General features: G+C 47.0%; 1 protein-coding gene across 5 annotated transcripts in view; it reads right to left on the reverse strand.

The window, feature by feature from the left end:
- Window positions 1-23,731, reverse strand: part of LOC140463836 (caskin-2-like) — a 292,300-nt gene that overhangs the window by 5,315 nt on the left and 263,254 nt on the right. For all 5 annotated transcript variants that reach the window (XM_072558217.1, XM_072558221.1, XM_072558218.1 and 2 more), the window contains 6 exons: window positions 22,282-22,376; window positions 16,974-17,084; window positions 13,560-13,661; window positions 10,206-10,344; window positions 6,164-8,461; window positions 3,891-4,233 (listed from right to left, as the gene is read on the reverse strand). In XM_072558217.1, coding sequence (XP_072414318.1) covers window positions 3,891-4,233; window positions 6,164-8,461; window positions 10,206-10,344; window positions 13,560-13,661; window positions 16,974-17,084; window positions 22,282-22,376 — 3,088 coding nt within the window. The remainder of the gene's footprint in view (window positions 1-3,890; window positions 4,234-6,163; window positions 8,462-10,205; window positions 10,345-13,559; window positions 13,662-16,973; window positions 17,085-22,281; window positions 22,377-23,731) is intronic.

Here is a 23,731-nt window from a genome sequence, read left to right on the forward strand (position 1 = left end):
TTAAACATGATAACTGTACCCGCATCCACCACTTCCTCTGGAAGTTTGTTCCACATGCGAACCCCTCTTTGTGTAAAAAAAAAAGTTACCCCTCATGTCTTTTTTAAATCTCTCTCCTCTCACTTAAAAAATGCCCCTAGTCTTGATCTCGCCCACCCTAGGGAAAAGACACCTGCCATTCACCTTATCTATGCCCCTCATGATTTTATAAACCTCTGTAAGGTCACCCCTCAAACTCCTACGCTCCAGTGAAAAAAAAAGTCCCATGTTAACCTAGCCTGTCCTTGTAACTCAAACTCATACCTGGCAACATCCTGGTAAATCTCTGCTGAACCCTCTCCAGCTTAATAATATCCCTCCTATAACAGAGCGACCAGAACTGAACACAGTACTCCAGAGGCAGCCTCTCCAACATCCTGTACAACCTGAACATGACATCCCAACTCCAGATCTGAAGTCTCTGCCTTTACAGTCTATATTAAAGCCTTAGACAAAAACACTAAAGGTGAAATATCCACTTCTGCTGATACTGAGAACCATACAAATTAGGATCAGGAGTAGGCCACTCTACCCCTATCAAATAATATCCTGGCTTATCTGATTATTCTATACTCATGTCCCTCCCCCACCTGACTTCCCACCCCTCAATATCCTTGCACCCCCTTGTTACCTCAAGGAATCTGATTCCATCGTCTTGTCAGGAAGAGAGTTCTAAAGACTCTGACCCACTTGAGGGGGAAAATATCTCATCTGCTTTAAACAGGCTTTAACTCCTTATTTTTAAACTGTTTCCCCCGGTTGTGGATTTTCTCAGGAGAAGAAGCCAGCTCTCCTCAGCCAGCTCCTAACGGAATTGCATGTCTCATTCAGGTTACCCTTACACTTCTAAACTCAAAGGGAGCACAGGAAACTTGCAAAGATCAACAGACAGTGAGGTGGGAATGTAAGCTGTGAGACACACACACACACACACACACACACACACACACACACAGAGGAGTCAGATATGTGAATGAGCCACACGTTGGCAAACGGAGTTTAATGATATAAGTTGAACTAGCTGTTTACTAAAAGTAAAGCAGATAGTCTCTCTTTAAAAGGTTGGCACAGTGGCATGGGGTGGTACGGTGGATCAGTGGTTAGCACTGCTGCCTCACAGCACCAGGGGCCCCCGGCTTCAATTCCAGCCTCAGGTGACTGTCTGTATGAAGTTTGCACATTCTCCCAGTGTCTCTGTGGCTTTCCTCCAGCTGCTCAGGTTTGAGCAGTGCGAAGATGTGCAGGTTAGGGTGGATTGGCCAAGCTAAATTGCCCATAGTGTTCTGGGATATGTAGATTAGGGGCATTAGTCAGTCACTCTCCGTAGAGTCAGTGTGGACTTGTTGGGCCAAAGGGCTTGTTTCCACACTGTGGGGAATCTATGAAGGGTGTGATCCACATTGTCCCTAATGATATGGATAGGAAAGGGGATGTGGATTCCTGCAGTTGGGATTTAAAGAGCTATGTGGAAAAGTAGATCTTTAAAGCAGGTGAATTGGCCATGCTAAATTGTCCATAATGTTTAGGGATGTGTGGGTTAGGTGCATTAGTCTGGGGTAACTGTAGAGTATTAGGGTAGGGGAATGGGCCTGGGTGGATTACTCTTTGGAGGGTTGAGGTGGACTTGTTGGGTGAAATGGCCTGTCTCCACACTGTACAGATTCTAAATGCTCTAGTAATCTCTGGGTTACTCCCAACGCCATGTGTAAGTCTGTACAGAAATAGGAAGGTAAGACAGATGAATGTGGGCCTGGAAAGTTGGTGCAGGAGGAAGGCCTTTGGATTCCTGGGATGCTGGGACTCGCTCTGGGGGAGATGGCACCTGTCAAAACTGGAGATGGTACATCTCACAAAGCTGGGACTGCACTCTGTGCAGGATGGTTGGCTCAGATTGTTGACTAACCCAGCAGGTATGTGGGAAGCAGGAGAGAGAATTACCAAGTAATCCCAGAACACATAAAATGCTGAGCCAGGCAGGAAACTCTAGGATGGAAAGAGTAAGTTAATAGATGGAGTCAGAATAAGGGAGAAAATAACGAAATCTAACTCAGGGTTATACTGCCTGTATGTGAATGCACAGAGTGTGGTTCGTACAACTGGGGAGTTCGAGGTACACATTGCCTTGTGGGATTAGAATGTTGTGGTGATGACAGAGAGATTCAAGTGTATATATGTCTAGGTCATCAGATGTGGCAGGACTGGTAGAGAAAGCTGTTAAAAACATCTATTCAGCAAAATACAGTGTACTGGGCTTCATTAATAGGGGCATAGAGTACAAGAGTCAAGGGATTATTATAAACCTGTAGAGGACACTGTTAGACCTTGTCTGGAGTATCATATCGGTCGTTCTGCTTTATCACACGTTTCATTAACGTGACGCATCACTGAAATGCAATTGCTGAACTGGGGACAGATTCTAAAACGCAAACTTTTAAACCGTGTCTTGGCTGTAACGCGATTACACTTTAAGCACTGTTTCTAAAGGATGACTCTTCTACAATGTGCGATTGCACAAGAACGCACCCATCACGTTATGTGAGAACTGATTGTATACACCTCTGCACCACATTATCAAATCAAAATCCCTAGTGTGGAAACAGGCCATTTGGCCCAACAGGTTCACACTGACTCTCCAAAGAGCATCCCACCCAGTCCCATCCCCCTACCCTATCCTTGTAACCCAATTAGACTACACATCCCTGGACACGATGGGTAACTTAGCAAGGCCAATCTACCTAACCTGCACATCTTTGGATTGTGGGAGGAAACCCACACAGTCACGGGGAGAATGTGCAAACTCCACACAGACAGTCACCCAAGACCCCAGTTGAACCCGAGTCCCTGGCGCTGTGAGGTAGCACTGCTAACCACTGTGTGTCACCTTTAAATTACAGGAAGGATATGAGTGCATTGGAGAAAGTGCAGGCGTGGTTTACAAGAATGGCTCCAGGAATGAGGAGGATAGACTGGAAAAGTTGGGGCTGATTTCTCTGGGGAAGAGAAGACAGATGATTGGTTTGATAACCGTTTTCAAAATCGTGAGGAGACTGAACAGCATAGTTTGGGAAAGACTGTTCCTGCTCGTAAAAGGATCGAGAGCAAGGGGACTCAGTTTGAAGAAACGAATCTGGTGAGCAAAAAAACTTCAAGAAAAGCAGTTAGAGTCTGGAATGCAATGCCTGGAAAAGTGGTGGAGGCAGATTCAATTCAGACATTCAAGAGGGGACAGTGAGTGGTGATGGAAGCAGTAGGAATATTAAGGGTTAGGGGGGAAGGCAGGAGTTTAGCGCTAAGTTAAAATTCTCAGACAGTGGGCTGTTACAATGGGTCAAATGGCCTCTTGCTGTACTGTCATAATTTTATCAATCGGTGATTCAGTGATGATCCCTTATTTTTTGTTAAGGGGCATCCAGGTCATTTAACCCATTAACTACCTCCCTACATTTATTTCCTTTATCAACTTGTTCCCAGTCTCTATGGTTCAACCCCAGTATGGATTACATCGATTCAGTATAGATCCAGTGATAGAACCTCTGTACTATCAGATTGGTGAATAATGCTTGTTGCTAAATAATTACTATAATGCATTTGCTGTCTTCTCTGTTTGATTTATCCTGGAACAATGCTTATTCCAAATCGATCTACATAAAAATATCTCAAAGCACACATGATTTCCACACATCTGCTCCAAGTTCACTGCCTCAGGTCTTCCTTGAGCTTCTTCGGTTTACTTCACTCTCTAACTCCACCCAGAGATTTAAAAAACCCAGCGCAGTGAAGGGGGGTAATGACTGGATTAACATAATCAAACACAGATCAATCATACCAATTGTACACTACTGTTAACTTACACATCATTGCCACTGTCTTTGTGAGTCAGTTTCTGCTCCACTGCATGGAGAGCTGCCTCCAGTGAGCTGCTTGTCTGTTCTAGTCGTTGATGAACCAGGGAAGCTAACGGAGCTTCTGCTGTGGGTTTTGTAAGTACTCCTGCCGTCAATGCTGCCTTCCCGGTAGCTGGATTCGTGGTCCGTGCAGGCCCCAGTTGCTGTATGGGAGTTGTGGTAGTGACAAGGTTCCCCCCAGCCTGTGGAAGCTTGCTCCCTGTGGGCCTGCTGAATGGCAGCCCTCGTGCTGTTGTGGACTTTGGGGACACTGGTGACGTGGGTAACAGCGACGGATTTTGGCTGAACTCTGAAAAGGGAGAGCAAAATAAAATTAACCAACAGCCTGAATCTCAAAATCAGTGTCAAGAGGTACATTCTCAAAGAAGCACCTTTCACAAAACTCGCAGAGTTACACAGCTGAGGGAGTACTTCCGATGAAGAGAGTTCTGGGAGATGACGCATCGTGGTAATGTCAGCCATAATTCAGTTCACATTCCAGCTGACATTCAACTTCCATAAATGAAAGCAGTTTTTTTTTAAGATTAGATTAAATTCCCTACAGTGTGGAATCAGGTCCTTCAGCCCAACCAGTCCACGCTGACCCTCCGAAGAGTAACGAACACAGACCCATTGCCCTACCTTTATATTTTACCCCTGACCAATGCGACTAACATGCACATCCCTGAACACAATGGGCAATTCATTTAATCTGCACATCTTTGGAATGTGGGAAGAAGCCCACACTGACAGGGAGAATGTACAAACTCCACTGAGTACAAACTCAGTTGCCTGAGGTGGGAATCGAACCTGGGTCCCTGGCACTGTGAGGTAGCAGTGCTAACCACTAAGCCACCATGTCACCATTAAAAACTAGTTTCAGTAGTGATGACTATGCAACCATTGCCACGAAAAACCGATCTGGGTCAGTAATATCGTTCAGGGGAGGAATCTGCCACCCTGACCTGGCTGGTCCAAACTCCCAGCAATGTGCTTCACTCTTGTCTACTCCCTGGAATAACACCCTCGGTTCAAGGGCAAGTTGGGAAATGCAACAAATCCAGCCTTCCCAGAAACACCTGCCTCACTCTGGGGAAAAAATAAAATGGAAAAAAGAAAACCTGTGTTCACGCGGACGGAAGCAGCCTTCACTTTGCACACAGGAAGGTTGACTCTATGACTCTAAGATCCCACCATCAGCAAATAATGACCAGGTCGCTAATCATGGTCTCAGCCAAAACGGGAGAATTAATGGCTAGGACCAGAACATTGGAAGAACACCCCCCTCATCCAAACACAAATTCTGGAAATTGTTCCTAGCTCCCCTCCACCTATTTCACCTGAAGGAGCCTCCTCTGCCAGTGCCGCACTCCCTCAGCACTGACCCTGTCACAGTGCGGCACTCCCTCAGCACTGACCCTGTCACAGTGCGGCACTCCCTCAGCACTGACCCTGTCACAGTGCGGCACTCCCTCAGCACTGACCCTCTGACAGTGCGGCACTCCCTCAGCACTGACCCTCTGACAGTGCGGCACTCCCTCAGCACTGACCCTCTGACAGTACGGCACTCCCTCAGCACTGACCCTCTGACAGTGCAGCACTCCCTCAGCACTGACCCTCTGACAGTGCGGAAAACCCTCAGCACTGACCCTGTCACAGTGCAGCACTCCCTCAGCGCTGACCCTCTGACAGTGCAGCACTCCCTCAGCACTGACCCTCTGACAGTGCAGCACTCCCTCAGCACTGACCCTCTGACAGTGCAGCACTCCCTCAGCACAGACTCTCTGACAGTGCAGCACTCACTCAGTATGGAATCTGTGACAGTGTGGCATTCCCTCAGTACTGACTCTCAGACAGTGCAGCATTCCCTTAGTGCTGCATTGCCCTGTCAATCTTAATGCTGAAGTCTCTGGGCAGGGACTGAAGTAAGCTTCTCCAGACAATGGGTGTCAGCAGGCTATTGGACTGTGACAGGAATCACAGTACGGTCTGGCTGTCTCTAACTAACATTCACACTTGCACTCTGGTCAACCAGCTCGCTGACACTGGCGCCGATGGCTTTGCTCCCTTTGAGATGCTTGGAGTGTGGCCCCAGCTTTGGAGTGTTTGGCTGTCTGGAATGACTCAGCATCGCTGAGGGTATCCATTACTGGGACTGCGCTGGAAAGCAGGGATCCTGATTCTAGACTGGCACAAAGGTTACCCATTCTCTCTAATAAAACCACGTGTGAAGTAATTACCTTTTGTTGGTCCCTTGGGAAGAGAAGGCCTGGTAGAAACAGGGGCAGGTCCTGTCTGTTTGGGAGTCTGTTGGAGATAGGAGAGGGCTGGTTTAGGGGAGAGCGGAGGCTTCAGCGTCTTCTTGGTTCCTTTCTCTAAAGACTGCAGACTCCGCTCGATCTCAGCGATTCTGAACTCCACGCAGGCATCATCGTCCAAGTCAGATTTGCTGTGGGGCTTGGCCTGGGGCCTACAGTCTACAATGTTTACAGCCTGGGCGTCTGCATACCGCGGTCCCTGCATCAGCACGTGGGGCTGCGGGACAGCGACGGGAGCTTGCATCAGCTCCTTCTCTTTGGGCTTGTGCCGCCGTTTGACCGTGTCAGACTCAGTCAGGTTGAATTCAGGAAGCTCTGGCTGCTTGGCGGCTGGGCCCATTATCGGAGCTGTCCCATTGCCCTCGGGAGCCTGACTCCCCTCCCCGGTGTCTCCAGCCATCACAGTTACAGCATTGGCAGGGCCAGCAGAGGCCCCATTTCCCTCTTCTTTGACCCCACTGTTGATCTTTGGCCTTTGCTTGATGGTCAAAATGCCCTCCTCTGCAAAAGGAATGCACTCGCTGGAGCTGTTTTGAGAGGATGATGAAGTCTCGAGATCTCCTCTCATCGTTTTGGCCTCATCCTCAGCGTCCGACTTTGGCTCCTCCCTGTCAGGTTGGGAGGTCTGGGTGATCACAGCTGGTTCGAGGCTGACTCCAGGCTCACTGACTGTACGTCGCCTGTTAGTGGAGTCCCTCACTTTCTCATGGGACCTCATCACCTCCTTACTCAGCACAGAGCTGGCTCCGCAATGGTCAGGGGTCTTGGGAATGCTGTCCAGGTTCTCCCACTTCTCCAGTCTGGAAAGCTTCAGCAAGGCCATGGCTTTGGGATGACCACCAGGGGAGCTGTTCATCTCCAATTTGGCCGCGAGACTCCGGACACTGCCAGCGCCGCCGTTTGCCAGCTCTTCACCAGCTTCCTGTTTGACAGGGAGCCCATCGACCAGGTCAGGGGCGTTCCGGGTGACGGTGGCAGAGTCAGGGATGTGCTCCCGCTCAGCTTCCTGACCCTGGCAGCTGGATACAGAGCTCAGGCGTTTGGGTGGAGCAGGGGGAGGCCCTTTCTTCTTCCCACGGAGGGCAAACGACTGGCTGCGGTTGACGTTCTTATCCGCCACTCTTGGCCACTGGTTGCGGCCCGGGCGCCGCGTGAGGGTGGCGTACGTACTGACAGCCCCCGTGCCCACATCGTCCTCCTCCGGCTCTCCATCCGACATGGCGTAGCGGTTCAGGCTCTGGGAACGTTTCTTCGGTTTGAACACATCGCTGTTTGGCTCTTGGCCTGGCACCGGGCAGCGGATAATCGGCACAGCGCCCGGCAGTGCCACAGGGTTCAGGCGAGGCCCATTCTCTGGACTAACTCCATTGGTGAGCCCACAATGTGGGTGCAGGTAGGCAAAGCCCTGGTTCCCCGGCACTTGGGAGGTGGGCTTTGACTGTTGTTGTTTGGTGGGCTCTGTTGCTGAGGAGAACGGTTTTTTAACAGGTAGCTGTGGGTACATTAAGGCTGGCACTGTCTTGCCCTTGCTCGGGGTGTGAGGAGGGATGAGGTTTGGGGGCGGATGGAGTGGGTACTGGGAAGGCAACATCTTCACTGGGTTTGCTCCCGGAGCAGCTTTCTGTGCCACGGGTCTCTGGTAATGGTCGCGCCCATCTGGGACATTCCTCTCCTTACTGGGACTGCCTCCCTGGGCAGGGCCCAAACCGTTGGCAACCTCCTGGTGCGGCGCCAGAACGTGAACGGGTGCCCCGTCCCAAGGGCCGGGTAACGAGGTGGTCTTCCCACTGCTGCCGCTGCTGCTGCTGCCGTCCCCACTGCCCAGGCTTTCCTGTGACTTGCTGTCAGTCTTGGTCTTGCCCAGCACGTTGTCCTGGGAGTGACCGGACCCTCGGGAGCGAATCCCGATGCTCTCCTGACTCCGGGAGATGGCTCCCACCTGCTTCATTGCCAGGCCGTCCTGACAGTTGTAGCAAGGGTTGGACATGGCAGACTGCAGCTCGTGGCTCAACTCGCTGTCCTGGAAGGTTAGCATCTTTGGCGTTTGAGGAGACTGACATTCTCCGTTCTCCCCTTGTAACGCCTCAATGGTAACAATCTCCAATGCAGCTGGAGCCTTGCGCCTCAGCGTAGCTGTTTTGGCCTCCACTTCCGCCTGGTTTAACGCCTTCTGCACATCCACAAGTTTCTTCACAGCAATCATCATCTTCTTCTGATGTCCTGCAGAGACACAAAGCAGTCACTCTAAAACAGAAGACTCGAAGCAGAAAACCAACAGCACCAGCCACATGAACACAGTGATTATAGAAACCAGAGCCAAGGAATACTGTGGTGAGTAACTCCCCTCCCGCTCCCCTGTCTGTCATCTACAAAACATCAGTGGAATGGAATACTCCCCGTTTGCCTGGATGGGTGCAGCTCCAACAATACTCAAGAAGCTTAACAGCATAGAGGACATTGGCTTCATTGGCACCACATCCACAACCAGTCACGCAACACCAGATGATAGTCCAACAGGTTTATTCGGAAGCACTAGCTTTTGGAGCGCTGCTCCTTCATCAGGTGGTTAGAACATAGAACATAGAACAATACAGCACAGAACAGGCCCTTCGGCCCACGATGTTGTGCCAAACTTCTAACCTAGATTAAGCACCCATCCATGTACCTATCCAAATGCCGCTTAAAGGTCGCCAATGATTCTGACTCTACCACTCCCACGGGCAGCGCATTCCATGCCCCCACCACCCTCTGGGTAAAGAACCCACCCCTGACATCTCCTCTATACCTTCCACTCTTCACCTTAAATTTATGTCCCCTTGTAACACTCTGTTGTACCCGGGGAAAAAGTTTCTGACTGTCCACTCTATCTATTCCTCTGATCATCTTATAAACCTCTATCAAGTCACCCCTCATCCTTCGCCGTTCCAACGAGAAAAGGCCGAGAACTCTCAAGCTATCCTCGTACGACCTACTCTCCATTCCAGGCAACATCCTGGTAAATCTTCTCTGCACCCTCTCCAAAGCTTCCACATCTTTCCTAAAGTGAGGCGACCAGAACTGCACACAGTACTCCAACTGTGGCCTAACCAAAGTCCTGTACAGCTGCAACATCACTTCACGACTCTTGAATTCAATCCCTCTGCTAATGAACGATAATATTCCATAGGTCTTCTTACAAACTCTATCCACCTGAGTGGCAACCTTCAAAGATCTATGTACATAGACCCCAAGATCCCTCTGTTCCTCCACCTGACTAAGAACCCTACCATTAACCCTGTATTCCGCATTCTTATTTGTTCTTCCAAAATGGACAACCTCACACTTGGCAGGGTTGAACTCCATCTGCCACTTCTCAGCCCAGCTCTGCATCATATCTAAGTCCCTCTGCAGCCGACAACAGCCCTCCTCACTGTCCACAACTCCACCAATCTTCGTATCATCTGCAAATTTACTGACCCACCCTTCGACTCCCTCATCTAAGTCATTAATAAAAATTACAAACAGCAGAGGACCCAGAACTGATTCCTGCGGAACTCCACTTGTAACTGGGCTCCAGGCTGAATATTTACCATCTACCACCACTCTCTGCCTTCGACCGGTTAGCCAGTTTTCTATCCAACTGGCCAAATTTCCCTCTATCCCATGCCTCCTGACTTTCTGCATAAGGTGGTTGTGGAGTGTGAGATCGTAAGACCCCCAGAATTTATAGCAAACGTTTACAGTGTGATGTAACATAAATTATATATTGAAAAAGATCGGGATTGTCTCTCATCTGTTAGCATGACCCAGTACACCCCCGTCCAACACCAGCATCTCCAAATCATGACAACCAGCCACAGCAATGTGCACTGTCTACAAGATGCACCACAAAAATTCACCAAAGATCCTCAGACAGCAGCGTACAAACCCAGGGTTGGACTGTCCGACAGCCGATGCCCAGGGCCAGTATGAGTAGCTCTCTTACCCAACTGTGTGATGCCGATTTCTTGCAGATCCTCCCAGGTGATCTCACTGATGAAGTTGATGCTATCGTAGCCATTATCGACGAGCTTCTTGTGGTACTGGGGCAAGCCGATAGCACTGAGCCACTCAAACAGGTCTGCCTATGGAATACAGACAGGAAGAGGTCAGCCCCCTAACACCTTCAAGAGTGTGACCCCTCTTTACACGGGATTGCTCTTCTCCTGTTCTGGCTCACCTCGTCCTGTGTTTAACAATATGGGCACCACCGCACTCATTCTATACAAGACTTGCCACCCAATGTTGACAGACTGTTCAACTACTGGAGGCATCGTTGTTGGCGTACACATAATGCCCTCACCCCATTATGCCCTTACCAGCAGGGCCCACTGGACAGGGATCAGGAAGTCAGTGCCCAGCTCGATTTGCCCTGGCAAAGCCCAAAGAATCCGGGCACACAGACACCAGCTCTTTCTGGTAATCATAACCCTGCCATACAGAATGGGTCCTTGTACTGTTTCCAAACCAGCTCCCCACCGGGCACAAGTCTGCAAATGTGGAGTTCAAAACTGAAGCAATGGGAGAAGGTGGTGTTCATTCACCCCGTTGAGCCCGCTCGGTCATTCAGAAAGACTATGGATGATCTGATTTTTCACATTCCTGCCTGTCCCACTATAATCCACAACTCTCTTGTAGGCCAAATTCAGCTGTGAATATATTGTGATCCAGTCTACTCTGCTTTCTGTGGGAAAGAATTCCTAACAATAATAGAGTCATACAACACGGAAACAGACCCTTTGGTCCAACTCATCCATGCTGACCAAACGTCCCAATCTGACCTAGTCCCATTTGCCAGCATCTGGCCCATATCCCTCTAAACCCTTCCTATTTATATACCCATCCAGATGCTTTTTAAGTCTTGCAATTGTATCAGCCTACACCACCTCCTCTGGTAGCTCATTCCATACATGCATCATCCTTTGCATAAACATGTTGCCCTTTATGTCCCTTTAAATCTTACCCTTCTCACCCTAAACCTATGTCCTCTAGTTCTGGACTCCCCACCCTTCGAAAAAAGACCTTGCCTATTTACCCTATCTATGCCCCTAGTGATTTTATAAACCTCTATAAGGTCACCCCTCAGCCTCCGTCTCTCCAGGGAAAACAGCCCCAGCCTATTCAGCCTCTCCCTACAGCTCAATCCCTCCAGTCTCACTAACACTTTTTATAAATCCTTTGTAAATCTAATGATTCTCAGAGAAGAAATATCATCCTTATGCCAGTCTTAAACCAGGGATGATTTTATTCCGAGACTGTATCCTCAGGTTCGAGACTCCCCTCACATGGTACAGTATCCTGTTTTTTTGTTTATTCTGTCCTGGTACGTGGGCGTCCCTGGTTGGTCTAGCATTTATCTATCCTGTTGGAACAATACAGGCACAGGGAATAAGGTCATCTCTCATACTTCAGAACCCCAAGGTGTCTACAGGGCTGTCTTGCTGATTCTTTCCTCATGATAACACCTTTATTCAACAGGTGAACCTATCCCGAGCTGTCTGGTCTCCCTCATGACTGACCTCAGCTCATTCAGCACAGATAGTGGAATCCTAGTTTCTGACATTAACTCCACACAGCAGCAGTGAAGAATGACTCTGTTTTGGATTCCCACATGTCAACTGTGGGACACGAATCAAGTATTTCCAGTGAGAATGCTGTGGGAGTTTCATTTGACAGACTGATGGTCTCTGTGTTGAATTAGGCAGCAAAAGACTTCCAGAGATTTACAAAGGGTTTGATTGTGAAACTGTCGGTTATTACCAACTCCAGTTCCCACCTTTCCCAACTGGACCCTGACTCTGTCCTGTCCAGAAGCCAACACCCCGCTGCAGGAGAAACCAGATTTTTAAATAAGTAAATCCAAACAATTAAATAAAACCAAAGCAGCCCAGCTGTGGGGCACTGTAACTTAAACAACTTAAAACAAAGAAAATACTTATTAAATCAAAATATCATGGGAAGGGGAAAAGATCCACTCTGTCCCCAGTAGTTGCGAGAAGCTGGAGATCGTTCCAAGACAGTATGTGCTGTGTGCTCAAGGACACCCAGACAGAGACAGAACCACGGAAGAGGGGCAGCCCGCTGGGATTTATCATCCCCTTCACATTCGGCTGCTATTGAACCAACCCTGAGACCTTGCCAGCATGGGGCTGAATGTACAGCCAAAACTCTAAAAGCTGGCCCCTTGAGAGACTAAGAAGAGGATACAACATCAAAATGGTGTTGGAGAGAGTGCTAATACAGTCCAGCCCCTGCGGTGCCCATGTCTCTGTCAAAACATTGAGAGTATTGGTGGACACCACATGCTCCCTCTCCGAGGTCACCTGGGCTTGAATGTAGCTGTGGAAGAGGGGCAGGCAGTCAGGAACAATGACCCCCTTCCACCCCCTGCTGACTGGATCTGTTGATGGCCACTCTGACTAAGCCCCCAGCAATGGGCATCTTCAAGTTGCCCTGCACCCGCCCCGCACTGAGGGTCCACATCAGGAGGGTGAGGTTTAAATGAAACAAAGGAATGAAAAAGGAAGTGCAATTGCCCAAGACCTAAACAGCACCACAAAATAAACAGTTGGGCTGGAAGTCTGTGAGGCATCCTTACGTTTGGACACAGGAGACTGCTGTATGTAACAACCTCCACTACGATGAAAAGCTGGAGGACTGCCACATACAGAGCTTTAGAGAGGGATAGAGAGGGGCAAAGTGCAGTAAATCCTGCATGAGATCGTTGTGGGCAGTTTTCACCCAGTGTGAGTAATTGTACGGGAGCAGAGGTATTTGCTCTCACTTTGCTCCAACTGGTGATTTCACTTAAGAGACTGAAATCTCACTCCTGCAGTGAGAGATGTCCTTGTGATGGAGCGCATTGTAGAGAGAGCTGTACTCTGCATCAAATGTACAAAACAACAGTAACTGCAATTCAGAAAGGGCCGAGTTGAACTGGAGCTGCTTGAAGATGAATTGAAAGGTGTGATAAGTGCTAAATAAATGCAAATTGATCCCTGCCATATCTGATCTAGTGGAAAAATATACAGCGAGCTTTACTCTATACCTGTCTTAGGAGTACTTGAGGGGACAGTGTAGAGGGGTTCGACTCTGTACCTAACCCCGTGCTGCCCCTGCCCTGGGAGCGTTTGATGGGGACAATGTGGAGGGAGTTTCACTCTGGTACCTACACAGAGTTCCTGTAATAGTCATGTATGGTTAATAGGCATCTAATCATCAAGGTGTTGAAGACAAAAAACAAAAGCAATCCCCGTTGGAAAAGGCTGGGTCCGTTCCTCGTACTGTAGAGGTTACCTACCGGTCTGTAATCAGGAAGCCATTCCGGAATGCTCAGTTTGCCAATCTCCGTGGAAATCTTCTTCCTGTGTCCAGGTTTAGTCACCCCAATCGCTGTCAGGTCCTGGATAGGATTGGGTCAGTTGTTAGCACTGAGTTCAGCCAGCCTGAGGAACCCACTCCACCCACCTCCGTGGCCCTGTGAGATTTACAATCCTGGACGATACACAGGATGGCGCACAGAGTGTAGCTTCAGTCCTCATAGTTTTCAAAGGCTCCTGGGAGTGTCCAGGAGACGTGTGCCTTGTCATACTCTGCATTGAGATACCTGGCACAGCGAGACACAGCACTAACAAAGGGGGCAGCAGAACCCCAGGGGGTGCAATGTGCTCTTTCTTAGTTCTGGCCTCCAGCCTTTTCCTCTCTTGCTAGTCACAGAGACAGACCCTTCGGTCCAAGCCAACCAAGTTTCCTAAACTAAACTAATCTCAGAGGGTCCATATCTCTCTAAACCTTTCCTGCCCGAATGTCTTTTAAATGTTGTAACTTCATCTGCCTCTACCACTTCCCCTGACAGCTCATTCCACACAAGAACCATTCTCTGTGTGAAAGGGTTGCCCTCAGGTCCCTTTTAAATCTTTCTCTTCTCATCTTAGAATTATGCCCTCTAGTCAGCTACCCTAGGGTGGCATGGTGGCTCAGTGGTTAGCACTGTTGCCTCACAGCACCAGGGTCCCAGGTTCGATTCCAGCCTCGGGCGACTGTCTGTGTGGAGTTTGCACATTCTCCCCATGTCTGCGTGGGTTTTCTCTGGGTGCTCCTGTTTCCTCCCACAGTCTAAGGATGTGCAGGTCAGGTGAATTGGCCATGTTAAATTGCCCATAGTGTTAGGTACATTAATCAGAGGGAAATGGGTCTGGATGAGTTGCTCTCCGGAGGGTTGGTGTGGACTGGTTGGGCCGAAGGGCCTATTTCCACACTGTAGGGAATCTAATCTAATCTAATCAAACAAAATTCCAGTGGAAACATAGAAACCAGGAGGAACAATGGTGCATTCAGTCCATTGAGCCTGCTCTACCACTGAATATGATCATGGTTAATTACCACATTACCAATCTTTCTTCATACCCTTTGACGCCTTTCACATCCAGAAATCTATTTCTTTTTAAAACATGTTCAGTGAATTGGCCTCCATTGTCTTGTGTGGTATAGAATTCCACAGGTTAAATACCATCTAAGTGAAGAAATTTCTCCTCATCTCAGTCCAAAATGGCCTACAGTGTATCCTGAGACCAAAACCCTTGTTTAGGACTCCCCCGGCCAGGAGAAACATCATCCCTGCATCCAGTCTGTCCAGCTCTCTCACTGATGGATGGAGCTGCCCGCTCACCATTACTCTTACACAGCAACTACCTGATTACACTGGGAGCTCCCATGGACATTTCTTCTGTTTTCCATCTGAGATGAAGGATTTGGACACTGAGGAGATGATGCAAAAGTCAACTTACAAGTAAAAGGTTTGACAAGATAGGTTTAGGGCAGACAGACAGTGATTAAAATGTGGAAATTGCTATCACTGGGGTCAGCGCTATCACAGGGGACAGCTGAGCCAAATGGCCTTAAGGCATTAAAGGGCAAATCAGGAAAAGCAGCCAAATAGAAAGGATTTGTTGAGTGTTCAATGAATTAAGACAAGAACAAAGCTTATAGGAAACATCAACACTAGCAGACTTGTTGGGTCAACTGGCCCATTTCTGAAAATTCTCTGCGATTCTTAGAGTGTTGGAGGCTGAGGGGTGACCTTATAGAGGTTTATAAAATTATGAGGGGCATGGTTAGGATAAATAGAAATGTCTTTTCCCTGGGGTGGGGGAGTCCAGAACTAGAGGGGAATAGATAAAAGGTGAGACCGGAAAGATTTAAAAGGGACCTAAATGGGCAACCTTTTTAGACAGAGGTTGGTGTGTGTATAGAATGAGCTGCCAGAGGAAGTGGTGGAGGCTGGTACAATTATAACATTTAAAAGGCATCTGGATGGGTAGATGAATAGGAAGGGTTTAGAGGGAGATGGGCCAAATGCTGGCAAATGGGATGAGATTTATTTTGGATATCTGGTCAGCATTGACGAGTTGGACCGAAGGGTCTGTTTTCATGCTGTACAATTCTATAATACTCGATCATTTTCATTTACATCTTTACTATGCTGTAATCAATAGACATTAGAGTCTCCTCATTTCTCAAACAGATCGTCTAATGAGGAAAGGTTGAACAAGCTGGGTTTGTAACTGCTGGAGTTTAGAAGAGTAGGTGACAAGTTGATTGAAACGTATAAGATTTGGAGAGATCTTTACAACGTGGATATTGAGAGGAATTTCCTCTTGTGGGAAATCCAGAACTTGGTGGGGGGATGGAGATCACTAGTTAAAGAATTAGTGTTTGCCCATTTAAAATGGATAGATATGGGAATATTGTTTCTCTCAGAGGATCATGCACCTTTGCAACTCTCTTCCTCCAAAGACAGAAAAGTAGTCTCTGAATATTTTTAAGCCATTCACAGATTGTTATGAAGCAGGAATGGGGGTATGTGCTGGAAGGTTATCTAGGGTAGGAGTCACCAGATCAGCCCTAATCTTAGTGAATTGTGTAGGAGGTCAAAGAGCCTGCTCCCAGGGCGAATGTTCACAGGAACTGAGGTACACCTCACTTATAGCAGTCCTTCCTTTATGAAAATTCAAAATCTGACATCTACCAGCCACAAACATTCACCATCAATGCTGCAACATTCAAAAGGGGAAGTGTGTGACAATGTGAAAAGGAAATTGGCACTGGGGAAAGACAGGAATGGGAAGTAAGAGCAAAGCGAGTTTTGATAAGATCTGTAGCTCAGGTTGAGGTTCTGGATGTAGGTTTGCTCACTGATTCATTTCCAGACATTTCATCACCATACTAGGTAACATCTTCAGTGGGACTCCTCCTTTGAAAATGTTACCTAGTAGGGTGACGAAACGTCTGGTCATGAACCTTCCAGCTCAGTGAGCAAACCTACATCCAGTAAGAGCAAAGCTTTCTGACAAAGAGCTAGCACAGGAACTCTGAGCTAAATGGGCTCCATCAGAAGTGTATGATTCTGCAGTTCTCTCTTCTTCCCAGCCTTGTTTTCATTCTGTGCCTAAAGCTCTATAACCTGATAGGCTATGGACTACGAGCTGGAAAGTGGGACTACAGGGGGCAGCGAGTTCAGCTGGCACTGACATGATGGGCTTAATGTTCTCTTTCAGTACTGTAATGTTCCTATAGTTGCCGAGCGCAATATGCTTCAGCCCCTTGACCCCAGAGCACACTAAATAAAACACTAGGGCAAGCAGTGATGAGTAAAGCTTTGCCCATGGGTCTTGCCAAGCAGCAAGAAAGAGAGTGTTGCCATTGTGGTACTCACCTCAGGGGTCATGCGGCTGATGGTTGGCACATCATAGCCAGCATTGATGAAGTTGGCCGTGTAATGTTGAAGCTGGAATTCACTCAGCCAGTTAAAGATAGCTTCAGCATCCTACAGAGACAGGGAGTGGAAAGAAAGCAGGGTTAGCACAGCTCATTGGGCACAATGTCATCTGCAAAAACGTGCACTGGTATAATGCTATGGGAGTCTGATAGACAAACTTCAACAGGAACGGTGGGGGATTAATGAAAGGTTCTTCCCTGATTGATTTTCTTTCTTCCTTCATGGGATACAGGCAATCACTGCAGTGCATTGTTGGAAGGTTATATATCAGATACAGGGTGACAGGGATGCAGATAGACCTCAGTAATTTGGCTTGGTTTGGGGTCTTTTCCCATAAGTTCTTTTAAACTCTATTCAGAGGGTGCACTCTCCACAAGATGATAACAACAAAAAACTCACTTTGGATTTGACATTTTTCTAAGTGGCACCTTTAAGTCATTTGGATTTGTAAGATTTTCAAAAGACACAAGTATTATACGTTATATTACTTATTGAAAAAAATCCAGTGCAACCACACGTGGGCAAGGTAACGTCTGAGCACATACTGATGTAGGTAGGAGGTAGATTACATACAGTTAGATGTTACTGAATGCATGTTTTATTTCATTCTTCCATGGGACTAGGTTGGCCATCCTCAACAGCCCTTGAATGGAGTGGCTTGGTAGGCCATTTCAGAAAGCAGGTAAGAGTTAACCACATCGCTGTGGGTATGGAGTCACATGTAAGGCCAGATCAGGTAAAGACAGCAAACTTCCCTCCCTAAAGAACATAGTGAACTGCACCGATTTTATAGCTAGATTTTATTGATGAAATTTAAATACCACCAGCTGCTGTGGGATTTGAACTCACATCCCCACAGCATTACAGCCCGGGTCTCTGGATTACTAATCCAGTTACACAGGAAGATAAAAAATAGGGGGCAGCAGTAGGCCATTCGGCCTTCGAGCCTGCTTCACCATTCAATATGATCATGGCTGATCACCCAAATCAGTCCCCTGTTCCCGCTTTTCCCCCTAGCCCTTGATCCCTTTAGACTTAAGAACCATCTCTAACTTCTTCTCCTTCAATGTTTTTAGCCTCAATGACTTGCTGTGGTAGCGGCTTCACAGGCTCACCATGCTTTGGGTGAAGATATTTCTCATCTCAGTACTAAATGGCCTACCCTGTATTCTCAGACTGTGAGCCCTGGTTCTGGACTCCCTTCTCATTGGGGCCATCCTTCCTGCATCTACCCAGTCTAGTCCTGTTGGAAATTTATACATTTCTCCAAGAACCCCCTCGTTCTTCTAAACTCCAGTGAATATAGTCCAAACTGATCCAGTCTTACTTTATACATCAGTCTGGTAAACTTTTACTGCACTCCCCACCCCCACCATAACCAGAACATCCTTCCTCAGATAAGGAGACCAAAAGTGCAGACAATAACTCCAGGGTGTGATCTCAACCAGGCCCTGTATAATTGCAGCGAGACATTCCCACCTTCACCATCTTCCCAATATGCAGCTGTTAAATATGCATATGTTATGAGTGTACAGTTGTTGTTATTCATTCATTGGACAAAGGCATCACTGGCTGGGCCAGAATATTTTGGACCATCCCTAACTGGCCAGAGGGCAGTAGACCAGACCAGGTAAGGACAGCAGTTTCTTTCCCAAAAGGACATTAGTGAACCAGATTCTTTTTTCTGACAATCAACAATGGACTTATGGTCATCATTCGATTCTTAATTCCAGATATTTATTAAATTCAAATTCCACCATCTGCCTTGGCGAGATTCAAACCCAAGTCCCCAGAGCACTACCAGTCCAACAATCATACCACTCGGCTGTTGTCACCCCTTAAATATATGTTATAAGGGTAATTGTGTATCTCTATGAGAGCGTGATCCACTCTGGACTGGTGCATTTTGGCACTCTTGGTTCCCACACACAGACTCCCTCTCTCTGACTGCACTTGCACCCTCAGGCCAGCTCACAGGAGGACCAGGCCTCCAGCCTCACAGTAGCTTCTGAACCTGATGTTTGGCCATTCCTGCACAAAGACCAGATCAGCGTCAGATGCCAGGGGCAGTCCAGTCAAAGAAATGACTTACATTTATTTAAACACAGGCCAATCATCTGGAGAGGAATAATTTGATTAGGGATAGTCAACACGGTTTTATTGAGTTCTTCAAGAAGGTGACAAAACAGGTGGATAAAGGTAAGGCAGTTGATGTGGTGTACATGGATTTCAGTAAGACATTTGATAAGGTTCCACACAGTAGGTTACTGCACAAAATAAGGACTTTGAGGATTGAAGGTGATTTAGTAAGTTGGATCAAAAATTGGCTAGCTGAAAGAAGACAAGAGGGTGGTGGTTATGGAAATGTTCATCCTGGAACTCAATTACCAGTGGTATGCTGCAAGGATCTGTTAGTAAATTTGCTGATGACACTAAGATAGGGAGAGTTGTGGATAATGCCGAAGGATGTTGTGGGTTACAGAGAGACATAGATGAGATGCAGAGCTGGGCTGAGAGGTGGCAAATGGAGTTTAATGTGGAAAATTGTGAGGTAGTTCACTTCACAAGTAACAGGAATGCAGAGAACTGGACTAATGATAAAATTCTTGGCAGTGTAGACAAACAGAGGGATCTCGGTGTTCAGGTGCATAAATCCCTGAAAGTTGCCACTCAAGCTGATAGGGTTGTTAAGAAGGCATATGGTGTGTTGGCGTTTATTAGTAAGGGGATTGAGTTTCAGAGCCACGAGGTCATGCTTCAGCTGTACAAGACACTAGTAAGGTCACACCTGGAGTATTGCGTACAGTTCTGGTCACTGCATTATAGGATGTGGAAGCTTTGGAGGGGTTCAGAGGAGATTTACTAGGATGCTGCCTGGTATGAAAGGAAGGTCTTATGAGGAAAGGCTGAGAGAACGGAGGCTATTTTTGTTGGAGAGAAGAAGGTTGAGAGGTGACTTAATCATGACGTATAAGATAATCAGAGGATTAGATACAGTGAACAGTGAGAGCCTTTTTCCTCAGATGGTAATGGCTAACACGAGGGGACATGGCTTTAAAATGGGGGTGATAGATTTAGGACAGATATCAGGAGTAGTTTCTTCATTCAGAGAGTAGTAGGGATGTGGAACGGCCTGCCTGTAACAGTAGTAGACTCGTTGACGTTAAGGGCATTTAAATGAGCTTTGGACATACATATAGATAATAATGGAAAGGTGTAGGTTAGATGGGCATCAGATTAATTTTGTAGGTCAGCCTAACGTCGAGGGACGAAGGGCCTGTACTGCGCTGTAATGTTCTATGTTCTTTTTGCCTGCCCCAGCATTCCAGGGGAAGGGAACAGGATCAAACTCTAACCCTAATCAAGATAAGCTCAGGCTTGAATTACTGTTTGCGCAGAAGTTCACTCAGTGGTTAGTGTTGTACTGATGACTCGCTTAATAAAACAAGACTGGCTTTTATCGTTACTAAAATTGACAGCAAGACAACAGAGCAATCAGATGAACAGATTCTACATCTGTATTTAGGCTACACACCATCCTTGTTCTTTCACCGTCACATGACACCCCCCACTTCATTTCGGTAGGTAAAAACAAGGACTGCAGATGCTGGAAACCAGAGTCTAGATCAGAGTGGTGCTGGAAAAGCACAGCAGGTCAGGCAGCATCCGAGGAGCAGGAAAATTGACGTTTCGGTCAAAAGCCCTTCATCAGGAATCCTACTTCATTTCACCTTGACTCAGTAACCTCTGTTCTTTCTCCCTGGTATTTCTCGAATTTCTCCCAAATTATGTCTGTGCCATTTGCGTCGGACACTTCGTATGGCACAGATATTTCTAATTCCTCAGTGTGAGGACGTTTCTCCTGAATTCCCTCTTGGTGACTGTCTTATGTTTAAGGCGTCTGAGTTTCAGATCCCCTCATAAATGGAACACATCATCTTGAGTGTCAAGATGATAATAAGGACTGTAAATGCTGGAAGTCAGAGTCAATAGACGTGAAGCTGGAAGAGCACAGCAGCTCAGATAGCATCCGAGGAGCAGGAAGATCAACGTTTCTGACCGAAACCCAGTATGGGGAGGGAGAACAGAGCCCAGAAGTATATAGAGGGAGGGGGTTGGGCTGGGGGATTGTGACAGGTGGATGCAGGTAGGGGGTTATTGTAATTGGTCAGTGGGAGTGGATAGGTGAGTAGGAAGATTGACAGGTTAGGTTAGGTCAGGTCAGGTCGGGGAGTGGGGGGGGGGGTGCCATACGTGGGATAAGGTTGGGGGAAGGAGGGACTTTGAAGCTGGTGAGGTGGATGTTGAGGCCCCAGGCTGTAAGCTCCCAGAAGAAACACAAGTTGTTCCTCCTCTGGTTTCCATTTGGCCCCACTGTCACAGTGCAGGAGGCCAAGGATGGACATGTCACTGGGGAAGTGGGTGGGAGATTTAAAACTGATGGCCACCAGAAGGTCAGGTTGGTTAGCGTGTGCAGAGCGCAGATGCTCCGCAAACCAGTCCCCCAGTTTGCATTTGGTCTCCCCTCAGATGCTGTGTTACCTGTTGTGCTCTTCCGGTTTCACATCTATCCTCAGTGTCAACCTTAGCAAGTCTTTTCATAATAAGGAAATCCCAATCTCCCCTTCACTAAAGAAGATGACCCCCACCTTGAACCAACCCTGACAGTCATTCCAGGACCATCCGTATAAATGTTAACTGCACCTTCCCCAGTACCTCAAAGTATTGTTGTAATCGGGGTAACAGAACTGTGACCAATACTTGTCGTTTAGAATTTTCTTTCTCCGGATATGAATCCCAATGCCTTGCCAGCACCTTTCTACAAACATAAACAATCCTATTTCCGTGGTCTTGAAGTATAAGCTGATCACAGAACCCATGCATACAGAAAGAGGCCATTCGGCCCATCGATCTGCACCAACCCTCCAAACATATCATCCCACCCAGACTCAGACCCCTACCCTATCCCTATAACCTCACATGCCTCATCCACCTAATCTGCATGCCCCTCATCACTGTGGACAATTTAGCCTGGCCTGTCCACCTAACCTGCACATCTTCATGGACTCCAGTTCTCCAGTAGGTCTTCGATTTGAAGGAGAGGGCAGAAGCCTTGAAGTAAAATTTTAGCTCAACACGTGGGCTGTATCAGTTCTAAAATAAATCCATTAAATCTCATCAGGAATGCCAGTTAAAACTCATCACAAACGTCCATTATCCCACACAGTGAGCAGAGTTATCTTACCTTGCCTTGCAGGAATTGATCAGGGTGAATAAACTGCTGCGAGTAACCTTGCTCACCAGACTTATAGCTCGAGATGTTTTGATGTCTTGGTACTCCTGTTAACAAAGCGAATGTCAGTCATTATCGGGTTGGAGCAATGACTGTGACTAGCCCAGATGGAATGCAGAAAAACTTGCCAGTGGAATGAATCTCTTCATCTCGATCCAGTTCTAACGATTGCAGGTCCCAATAATTATCATTAAATGACACAAACTACAATAATAGGCCAGGTTTCTCTCAGAAGACAGGGAAAAATGAAATAAATAATCTTATAATTGGACACACTCACTGAGGTTTAGCTCGAGGAACGTGAGAAATAATTAAAAACACGGAAGAACTGCAGATGCTGGAAATCAGAGACAAAAACAGAAGCTGCCAGAAAAGCTCAGCAGGTCTGTGGAGGGAAATCAGGGTTAGCATTTCTGGTCACGTGATCCTTCCTCTGAGGAAGGGTCACTCGATCTGAAACGTTAATTCTGATTTCTCTCCATCGATGCTGCCAGACCTGCTGAGCTTTTCTAGCTATTCTTGTTTTTGTTTATAAACAATGTAGAAGTTGTGCTGTACCTGTCCTGGAAATGTCCGATAGGGACACAGCAGACAGAGCTTGACTGTGTACCTGATTCTATGCTGTACCTATTCTGGGGGTCTTTGATGTAGAGTGTAGAGAAAGCTTTATTTTCCATTCATAAGAATAGAGTGAGCTTTACTTTCAATTTATTCTGTTTCTAAAACCTGCTGTCCCTGTCCTGGAAGTTTTTGATGGAAGTTGTGTCAAGGGACATTTATTTTCATTTTAAAAGAGTGGAGGCAACTTTACCATATATCTAAAAGCGTGTTATACTTGTCCTGGAAATGTTTGATGAGGACAGTGTCGAATGGAATTGCACTTTCAGTTAAAAGGATTTGAGGGAGCTTTTACTCCATACCTAACTGTTATGAAGTTAAAAGGTGTGTACTGTACCTTTAAGAGAGAGTGAACACTGTTTTGCACTGAGAGCTTACAAGCACCCGGCATATGACTAGCTAGCAGTCTCAGAGTATACTGGAAAATTGAAACGATGTAACATTTAGCTGTGAAACAAATGTGTGTTATTTTGACAACAATTCAAATTTAACCAGTTTAAATTATGGCCCAGGATACTGATTTTGAATTTATTGTTTTGCCAACATCGAACCAATAAGATGATCTGATGTTGGGGGTATAAAAGAGGCAGGCAGTTTGAAAGTTAGATCGAGTGTAACTGCCTTCGAGAAAGACTGTCATTCAAAACTACTCTCTATCAAAGGTACCTTTTTCAAATGAAAAATATTCACAGTAGAAGACAGATGACGACCCAGGGAAATCTTCAGCTGAAAGGAGACAGACACTGACGACGACAGCCTGTGTCTTGTTTTGAAATTAAGTTAA

Source organism: Chiloscyllium punctatum, chromosome 39 (assembly GCF_047496795.1).
Source record: "Chiloscyllium punctatum isolate Juve2018m chromosome 39, sChiPun1.3, whole genome shotgun sequence".
Taxonomy (NCBI): domain Eukaryota; kingdom Metazoa; phylum Chordata; class Chondrichthyes; order Orectolobiformes; family Hemiscylliidae; genus Chiloscyllium; species Chiloscyllium punctatum.